The following is a 9,218-nucleotide window of genomic DNA, read 5'->3' on the forward strand; positions in this document are numbered from 1 at the left end:
CCCAGCCGCTTCCCGGAGCCGTCGGTCAGGGACACCGCGTCACTGCCAAAGGCGAGCCCCAAACGGTACCCTAGCCGCGGGACAAAATTCTCCTTCCCTTTCCAAAGCTGCTGGCAGGATTGAGTGGATTCGGTGTCTAATGCGGTCTGTGCGGGACAGAACACGACCCCATCCAGAGGCTCGGCTGTTCCTCGCTCCGCCTGCGCCGAGCCGTCCCCGGGATGCCGATCCCTGCGGGGCTGACCCTGGCGGCGCAAACAGAGCCTGTCCTGGCTCCTTCCGCACACGGAGAATTGCAACCAGGATATGAACTAGTTCTGCTTGTCACTATTAATTCTCCTGTCCTCCTTTCTCTCTAGCACCAGCGCTGGCCCCACAGAACATCCAAGTAAACCCCCTTTCTGCAAGCCAGCTGGAGCTCACCTGGGACCCCCCTCCGGCCGACAGCCAAAACGGGAACATCCAAGGCTACAAGGCAATCCTCCTCTTTCTGCTGGTTTCATTTCCCTCGCTTGGTGTTGCTATTACTTGTGAGATAGCTCTACAAACTACGCTTGCCCTCGCTGCGTAAGGCAAATTAAAACAGCGTTCAGACTGCAGTAGGGAAACGGCACTCCGTCCCAAAACCCAAAGAAGGAGAATGAGATTTGGGGCGGGGGGAAAGGCGGGGGGGAGGAAAGGAGAATGCGATGCTATTTGTGGAGAAGGAGAGCGTGGGGAAACAGGTTATGCAGATAAGGAGGCAGCTCTGCTTAGGCAGGCAACAGATCTGCTCCAAAAAGCAACAGACACACCAGAGCTAGGGGCAAGAAACGTATTGAAGAAAATTAACTGAGCTTTCTATCTAGCAAATGTTACAAGCCATTAGGAAAAGCAGATCTTTCTCCAAGCGAGAAGCCTGAGCCAGGTCAGATTTCGGAAGAATCATTTCATTTCCTTAACTTTAACAAAATTAAATCATAGTATTAATTGTGTTTGGTTCAGAGGAGATGAGCACGTTGCAGAGGCATGTTGTTTAGCTTCTCCAGCACGAGAATGGACCCTCAGAGAGTGGAAATGGGCAAGTCTACAAACACTGGAGCTTGGCTTGGGTTCAGTGTCTGGCTCTGCCTCTCTCCATGAATTTAGGTCCACAAGCGAAGAAAAGCCAAGCCAATGTGAATAATCTGGCATCCCTTCTTGGCAGTAACAAGCATCCTTATATATCAATTCATGTTCTTTTCCTTTTGTACGTATATAGATGGCTCTAACAGCTTGGCTTGTAGAGCCAAGGTGGAGTCTTGCCTTGGCTCGTTCTCTCAACTTTCTGGCTTGCTTTGGCCTGTTGCAATGCTCTCACTGCCAGGGCTGTCCAATAAGTAGGGCTGGCACCACTTTTCCTCTTGGAAACGACTCCTCCAAAACCTAATTTTATGGCATCAGGATAAAAATTATGTAAGGGAAGAACGGGGAAAAGTACCTCAAGGAACTTTAGGGAAAGTCTTTATTACCCTCTTCAGGAAGGCATTTGCTTGGCTGTCCTGTGAATACAAATGGTGAAACCGTTGTGTGCATGCAGAGGTGAATTATGGACCGTCGTATCGGGATGCCAGTGCTGACAGGCAGCTAGCATTTCAGGGAGAATTTAAAAACTGACCTCTCATCGCTGAACTCTGGCAGCTCATATCTGCTGTCATTAGGCCGTATTCTTCAGCCTGAGCTCTATTTTTGAGTGATGTACTCGGCTATGCTGTCGCTGGACTCCGGGGAATTTGCCAAAGGAAGAGAAAAGATTGGGCACGTGGTGAAAAGCATTAGTATCCCATTTAATGGAGGAGTCCAGAGCAAGACTGCGCCATCTTCCTGATCTTTTACAGCTGCAATGCCCAGATATTGCCTAGGTGTAGGATATACTAAAACATCTCGCTGTCTCAACAGATTTATTACTGGGAGAGCGACACCCAAAACGACACGGAGAAAGTGAAGGTCCTTTTCCTCCCGGAGACAACCATCCGGCTCAAAAACCTGACCAGTCACACGCGGTACATGGTCTGCATCTCCGCCTTCAACGCGGCCGGGGACGGCCCCCGGAGCAGCCCCTCGCAGGGCAGGACGCACCAGGCGGGTACGGGACCATCTCTCGTCTCAATGCACAGACTCGGTGGTGACCGGCACGTAACTGGGCAGTGGCTAAGGGCAATGGGGGGATGCAGGAAGGAACTGGTGTTTAGATTCAGCTTTCGGATGGGTCATTACTTTGTAATGGTCGTGGAGGGAAAAAAGAGGGATCAAATAAGCGGACTGTGTGGGATACAGAGGAAATGAGAACGGACCGGCAGAAGGACCAGTCCCTTCCCAAGCTGTTGCAGAAGGCCTGTGGGTCTGTTTCTAGCCTCTGCTAACGCATCTGAAAATCTGAAGGAACTCATCTCCAGTGCCTGCAAACTTCCCAGACAGTCCTGTGAGAGAATTATTGTGCTTTTTATAACTCCTTTTTTTATTGAAAGCCACCAGTCGGACTGAGCTGTTTCTGTGCTGGATGTGACCGTGGTGGGAGCGCTCCAGCCCAGGGCGAAGGCAATGTCCTTGGAGGTGGCCATGAGGAGGAGGTGTGCCCTCAGGTTGGATGCTCATGTAGCGCCCTTCTGAGGGTCTTTCCCTTCTGCGTCCTACCTCCTTGCTTGCTTTTGAGGTTCCGCTTTGCAGCTGAGTAGCAGCTTTTTTCAGGACAGGCTGCGTTTCGGATTGATTACAGCACATTTGGATACAATTGACAAATCCCATTCTCAGCTTGTTTCCTTTAGACTTAGGCTGGGCAAATAAACCAATGTTTTATAATAGATATGTATATCAGATTGAGTACTGCTGCTGCAATTCAATCTCTTTGTAATCCTTTCAGCACCCAGTGCTCCCAGCTTCTTGGCGTTCTCTGAAATCACTTGCACTACCCTCAATGTGTCTTGGGGAGAGCCGACGGCAGCAAATGGAGTCCTGCAGGGTTATCGAGTAGTCTATGAGCCTTTGGCTCCCGTCCAGGGTAAGAAAGAGCTCCGATCATACATATTCATGGGGAAATGACAGAAAAATACTGTAGTATCTTTTATCTCTGCCCAATTTCCCACTTGCTCTCTGCCGTTTTCCAAGAGAAGCCAGGTGGCAGAGGGTAAGTAAAACAATTCCGCTATTGCCAAAACTGTTCAGCAAACTATAATATTGTGGAATATAGCTTTGGTCTGTCCTCTCTCATTTTCTTGCACAAACTATATTCTGTGTGATTTGAAAAGTCATTTTACTGCCATCGTTACCTGGTGTGGGCGAAGAGGAAACTCAGCCTGAGAGTGCCTGATTGTCTCCCCGCCTCGCGCTTTGAAATTGCTGAGTGTGCTCCAGCCCAGAATAGTCGTCAGACACATTTGTGTTGCTTATCACATCATGTGTCACTTCTGTTATCGCAAAGATTGCCCGGGCATCAAATGTGCTAGTCGTCACTGGTACCACTGCCACTTTTGACAGGGGAGAATAACTGTGGTAGAGATTCAGTTGTGTCTGTTTATGTGGAGTTTTCAAGCCGCGTTTTTAACCCGATAACTAGATTTAAGCTGAACCACAACGATGTGGTGGCCACAATTATTTCATTAATTTGCCAGAGCAGCAACAGAGAAGGAGTTGGCAATTTCTCTGAAAACAAACGTAAATTTATTCCAAAGGTGAATTAGAAAAGATTACAAAGTTTGTGGATGGTCTTATTAATATTTTTATATTCCTGGTAGATCGCCAATAGTTCAATAGGATGTCCGACTTTGGCAGTGTGACAGCAGGGAGAGTAATTTCAGCCATTGCCAATCCATTTTAAACTCTTTTCCAAAGAACTAAGGATATCAATCACTTGTATTTGCTTCTTCTGTAAGGAATAAAGGTCTATATTACCTGAATATCCATGTCTTATGCACTGGCGAAGTTATATTCAGGAATGAAAACATGAGAATAAAAGCACTTTCAGCCTTTCCGGCTGGCAGGTCTGAGCACAAAGAGCTAATGCAGAAAGCGTTTCAAATTCTGACCAAGAAATGTGCACAGGGTATGCAGGAGTTTCGGCTGTTTGGGCATTTCCTGCCTTTTATTCATTCCTGTACAAGGTTTAAGAATACATTCTTTTTCCCCCCTGAAAATATGGAAGTGTCAGATCATGTTTTTTCTGCATGCATTTGACTTAACATCCTCAGAATCTTTGTTTTCTTTTCTTCTCTTCCCCACCTCTGCCTGTGCTGTCTCTAACTCCAGTTTGTCTCTCCTTCCCCTGTAGAAGATTTCTGATGTGAGCAGGGAGGTTACAGAGGGCTTTTCCTCAGCTTCTATTTTTGCCTAAATTTATTTTCCAGTTTCTACCCATTTGCTCTCGTGCCAACATTTTTCTTTCAGCAAACATATTTATTCTCCTGCCATGGTAAGCAGTCCCTCCCTCCACGCCATCATTTTCCTCTGATAGAAAAGCCATGCTTCTTTATTTAGAGAGCGAGGTAGACCCAAACTCTTCTGAAGCTGGAGCAGGTAAGAGTGCTGAACGCAGGAGCGATGCTTGTGGGGCCAGCAGCTGCCAGACCCCCCGATCCCGGAGGATCCTTCCAGCCCCAGGTCTCGCCTTCCTCCATGCCAGCACTACAGCCCAACAGTGTGGATGGACCAGCACTGGCCCATGTTGTGGCTGCCCCATCCCTGGAGGTGTTCAAGGCCAGGTTGGATGGGGCTTGGAGCAACCTGGGCTGGTGGGAGGTGTCCCTGCCCAAGGCAGGGGGTTGGACTGAATGATCTTCAAGGCCCCTTCCAACCCAAACCATTCTATGATTCTTGACCCCCCAGAGCTTTTTTTCCTGCATCTTTTGACTCTTCACCCCTTCGTGATTGTTGGCTGAGCATCCTGGCCCTTGTGACACCTCCTGCCTTCCCACTCACAAGCCACCGCTTAAAACCTGCGCATTTCGCAAAACCTCCTAACCGCGATGTGTTCTTTAGCACAGCCTTCTCCCTGTTTGACCTTTTATTGTTTAACTCTACAGTGTTATGTTTTACACAATAATAGATAACAAAATTGCCCTGGAGCCTTTTTTAACAGGTTTTGGTGTTGTTTTTTTTTTGGAACATAACTTCAAAATGACAAATGCTTCCTGATTTGTCTCGGAGAAATGAAATAGTACACCTGGGGAAGGAGGGAGCACTTTTACTGCTTCCTCGTTAACCGGGGAAAGATTCCCCGAGTTATAAATTGTATCTGGGAGAAAAACTTTGAACAGAAATCGCTTGGACATTATTCTTTATTTAACTGATAAAAGCTGAAAGAAGCATCTTGATTTGCATGAAATAAGCATCTGGATTGAAAACCATCTTCCTTCGGCACTTTTCTGCAAAGACAAACTAGCAAGCTGCCTTCTCTAGTGGGAAAAGCATTTTCCCACTTCCTATCTTCTCGGTTTGAAATGTGTTATGTACATCTACAGAACCAGAAAAACGCCAAAAGGACTCCATAAATTTGAACTTTCTGTTCTGTAAAACATTTTATAAATCAGATTCTTTCCATTGACTTACTTTCAGAAAATTTCCCTGAAAACTAGATATTTTTTGTTTTCAAAGAGCTCATTGCCGCTCTGCTCTCTATGCAGCATTGAGAACCTAAACGTAAAACTATCTATGAACCTCAATGAAGGAAACAGCACTGATTTTAATTCATCCACGTAAGGAAAATTCTTAGAGAATGAGAAGAGTGAAACACAAGTTGGGACTTCAGCCTTGTCCAAGCTAATAGTGCTTTGATTGCTTCCCCGATTGCAGCGGCGTTGGTAGCCACGAGTTACCTGTGAGAAATACATCCTTCATTCCGCGTTCCCTTGGTAATGGTGGCAATGACAGGATGAGATGAAAGGAAAGAACCTGGCCCTTGTTTCCTCCTCCAGGCAATGTTGCGGGTTACTTGGCAAAGAGGTGGTGGAGAAACGCTTGCTTAGGAGGCAATCTGCAACATGCGCTCCTCTTCGTTTACCTCCTCCTTTCTTCCCAGAATAATTAGTGAAGTTGCGTGTAGTCTCTTGGTAATTTCCCAGTTGTATTGTAAGGTTTTTTCTTGTCAGTACCCACTTATCAAGCTTAAACTCTAATTATACTTATCAGTGCTGAAAATTGGCTATTATCACTACTTAAACTCCTGCTAATTGTAAGAAATACTTTCTTAGCAAACTGTTAGATAATTTTACTTGCCATCTAGATGTAATAAGCTCCACTTGATTTCTATTTTTGCATTGCAACCTTTTCTTACTTTTTTATCTGCGTGGCTGTTCCAGGGGTGAGTAAGGTGGTGACTGTGGACATTAAAGGGAACTGGCAACGCTGGTTGAAGGTCCGAGACCTCACCAAGGGCATGACCTATTTATTCAGAGTGCAAGCCCGAACCATCGCTTATGGACCTGAGCTGCAAGCCAACGTCACAGCTGGGCCAGCAGAAGGTAAGTGGAGCCATAAAACTATGTCACGAGCCAGATCAGTTACAGCAATGTGGTCCAACAGCAGGGAATAGTGCACTCAGGGCTCAACTTGAATTTCCAAGCCAAGGAGAAGTTGAGTCACAGGAGCTCAGGACATGATTCAGTGGGTTTCGCAACTGCCCATGAAAAATGTCTCCTTTTTTCCTGAAATCTAGAACTCTGATGTGAATAAACAAAGCAGTGTGAATAAATCATAACGCAAACGGGCTGGCCAGGGATTTCAGAGCTGCAGCCTGACAGCGCGGTGCATAATTCTGACTGTACTGCTCTGCGGTGGAGTCAGAACTGAATAACTCCACCGAAACCAGCAGAGGTTCCTACATGTAAAACCAGAAAGAATTCACAATTACTCTCTCTTGACGTTTTGGCTTATGCACTGGGAGTGGTCGGCAAATTTCCTGATATGTCGAGAGGAGCAACAGGCTGAACGTCAGCATTCCCCACTTGGTTCCGTGTTGGTACCAAACGAGTTGGCTTCTTATTTGATCAGTGATTTTGATAAACGGATAATCTAAGAAGGTAAATGCCTTCCAACGATACCACCCGGTCTGGTAAATCACAGAGCATCAGTGCAGTGGTCACAGTTCTGATTTTTTGCTTCTTTTTCCAGCTCAGGGAAATGTTTACTCCCTCCATCAGAGCCATGTGTGGCAGTTCCACCCTTCTGGGTGCCAGCAAGCTTTCAGTTTGTCACGGTACCTTCCGTAGCCATTGTCTGGGACAGCAGCGCCGCGGATCCACAGTCTAACTCTTGTGCTCCACCCCAGACAGTGTAAAGCAGGAATCCTCTCTAACGTGACTGTGGCATCTTCCCAAGCGCGTGGGCAGGCAGCTGTCCCCACGAACCTCTCCCTGAAAGGCGGAGGCTGGTTTCACCTCTGAAGTCAGAAATAGCAGCGGCAATGTGCAAATGCTGCAGATATGCTAATGGCTAAAATAAGCATGGTTTTTTTCTCTTTCCTTCATAATACAGGCACCTGTGAACCTCAGCCGTTGATGTGTAACTGCTGGTACTAGAGCTAGAGAAAAATTTAGGTCAATAGCCCATTGAGCTGGTTTATGTTGTATGTATGTTGACCAATGCTTCTAGATAATTATTTTTCCCTATATCGGTAGAAGAAATGAAGAATACTGCAGTCTGTGTCTGATAGCACCACCATTTGCTGTTCTCTTTTCATCCTTCAGGGTCTCCTGGCTCCCCTCAGGAAATTCTGGTGACAAAATCTGCTTCTGGGCTGACGCTGCAATGGACTGAGGGAGATTCAGGAGAAAAACCCACAACTGGGTACATTATAGAGGCACGACCCTCAGGTAAGCCATGGGAAACGCCGAGAGCTTGGTGTCATGCGTTCCCTTCCTTCAGTCTGCGCTGAAACCCATCCCGCAGGGGAGAGGTGGTTTGTCATCCCAGTAAGGTGATGGGATTTTGTGAGAGAACGCTATTGCCAGCCAGTATTAAACCGTTGCTGGTTTATTATGTGGTTTAGCAGATTTTCTTCTGTTTAGCAGTAGTCACAGAAAATTACCCTGAGTGCTCTGGCTTTCACTGTGCTACATCACTGGTAAATCATCCAGCTGACGAGCTAATATAGTTAATAATTAAAACTCACTTAAACGCATACAGTGTCTTTCATGCGCAAGGACCAATAAGTATTTGCAAACTGTATTTTCAGGACCACAGATAGAATCTGTCCTCTTTTGCAGCAGAGTACGGCAGCTAATTAGTGTTTTCCTGTTAATAACAGGGCCAGGGCTTTAGCACCGTGTACACATCACTGTTGTGCAGGGAGGGCACTGGGGGGCAGAGGAATCCCCTCATCACCAGAGTTTTTCTTGGTGCTTTCTCAGAGTTCCTCTTCTTCTGGGATACTGAAGCTGCTCTATGCTTTTTCCAGAATATTTCCCTGGTTGGACGCGATCGTTTGAAATGTAGACATGTGCTCCAGCCCGTTCGCAGCCCCTCCCAGCCCTTGCAAATTCCATAAGCGCATACTTTCTGCTAACCGAGTCATTAACAACAAGAAAGTGAATGCTGCCAGAGCCCTGTGTGATCTCACGTGACAATTTCCCTCCACTCTGACAGTGACTGTTGATAACCGTTTGCTGAGTACAGTTTTGCAGCTGGTGATGCATCTCCCAGATACTTGTTTCACGTAGGCCGTGTTTGAATGTCAAAAGCTTTGCTGAAGTCAGGATAGATGATGTCTGCTCTTTCTCCTCTATTGACAAGGTCTGCTACCCTGTCACAGAAGGAAATTAGACATGATTTATACTTGACATATCCATGTTGGCTGCTTGTTCTTTCCTTTTTTACTTCTAGGTGCTTGCACATTGCTTGATTATATATTGATTAAATGGATGGTTATCTGTTTGATTATATAAAGGATCCTAACGGTTTCTTGTATGTGTCTGGAATGTAAGGTTGCATTTAAAACCAGACCAGTAACAAAATTATTGCCTGCATTTCTGTGGTCATCACCGAGGATGCAGATTTCCATACTTGCATCTGACAGAACTGGCTCTGTAGTGAGGCTCTGCTGTGACCCGACGATTTCTTCCTGACTTCTGTCATTTAACTTGAAAATTGTTTTCAAAACAAAGGGAAGGAAAATGTGTACCTTCTCAAAGCACTGGAGTTTCTGAGAGTGATCAAGGGTTTTGTTTTAATTAGAGGCATGATGCCACTGAGCGTCTCTTTCGCTTACATCA

At 46.2% G+C, this 9,218-nt stretch overlaps 1 protein-coding gene across 1 annotated transcript in view; it reads left to right on the top strand.

Moving 5' to 3' along the window:
• SDK1 (sidekick cell adhesion molecule 1) overlaps nt 1–9,218 on the top strand; it is a gene marked incomplete at its 5' end in the record, with an annotated part of 212,530 nt that overhangs the window by 184,002 nt on the left and 19,310 nt on the right. The window contains 5 exons of the mRNA XM_009890061.1: nt 360–475; nt 1,918–2,104; nt 2,879–3,016; nt 6,309–6,470; nt 7,695–7,820. Of these exons, the coding sequence (XP_009888363.1) occupies nt 360–475; nt 1,918–2,104; nt 2,879–3,016; nt 6,309–6,470; nt 7,695–7,820 (729 nt within the window). The remainder of the gene's footprint in view (nt 1–359; nt 476–1,917; nt 2,105–2,878; nt 3,017–6,308; nt 6,471–7,694; nt 7,821–9,218) is intronic.

This window comes from Charadrius vociferus, unplaced genomic scaffold (assembly GCF_000708025.1).
Source record: "Charadrius vociferus isolate BGI_N301 unplaced genomic scaffold, ASM70802v2 scaffold18, whole genome shotgun sequence".
In the NCBI taxonomy this organism is placed as follows: Eukaryota; Metazoa; Chordata; class Aves; order Charadriiformes; family Charadriidae; genus Charadrius; species Charadrius vociferus.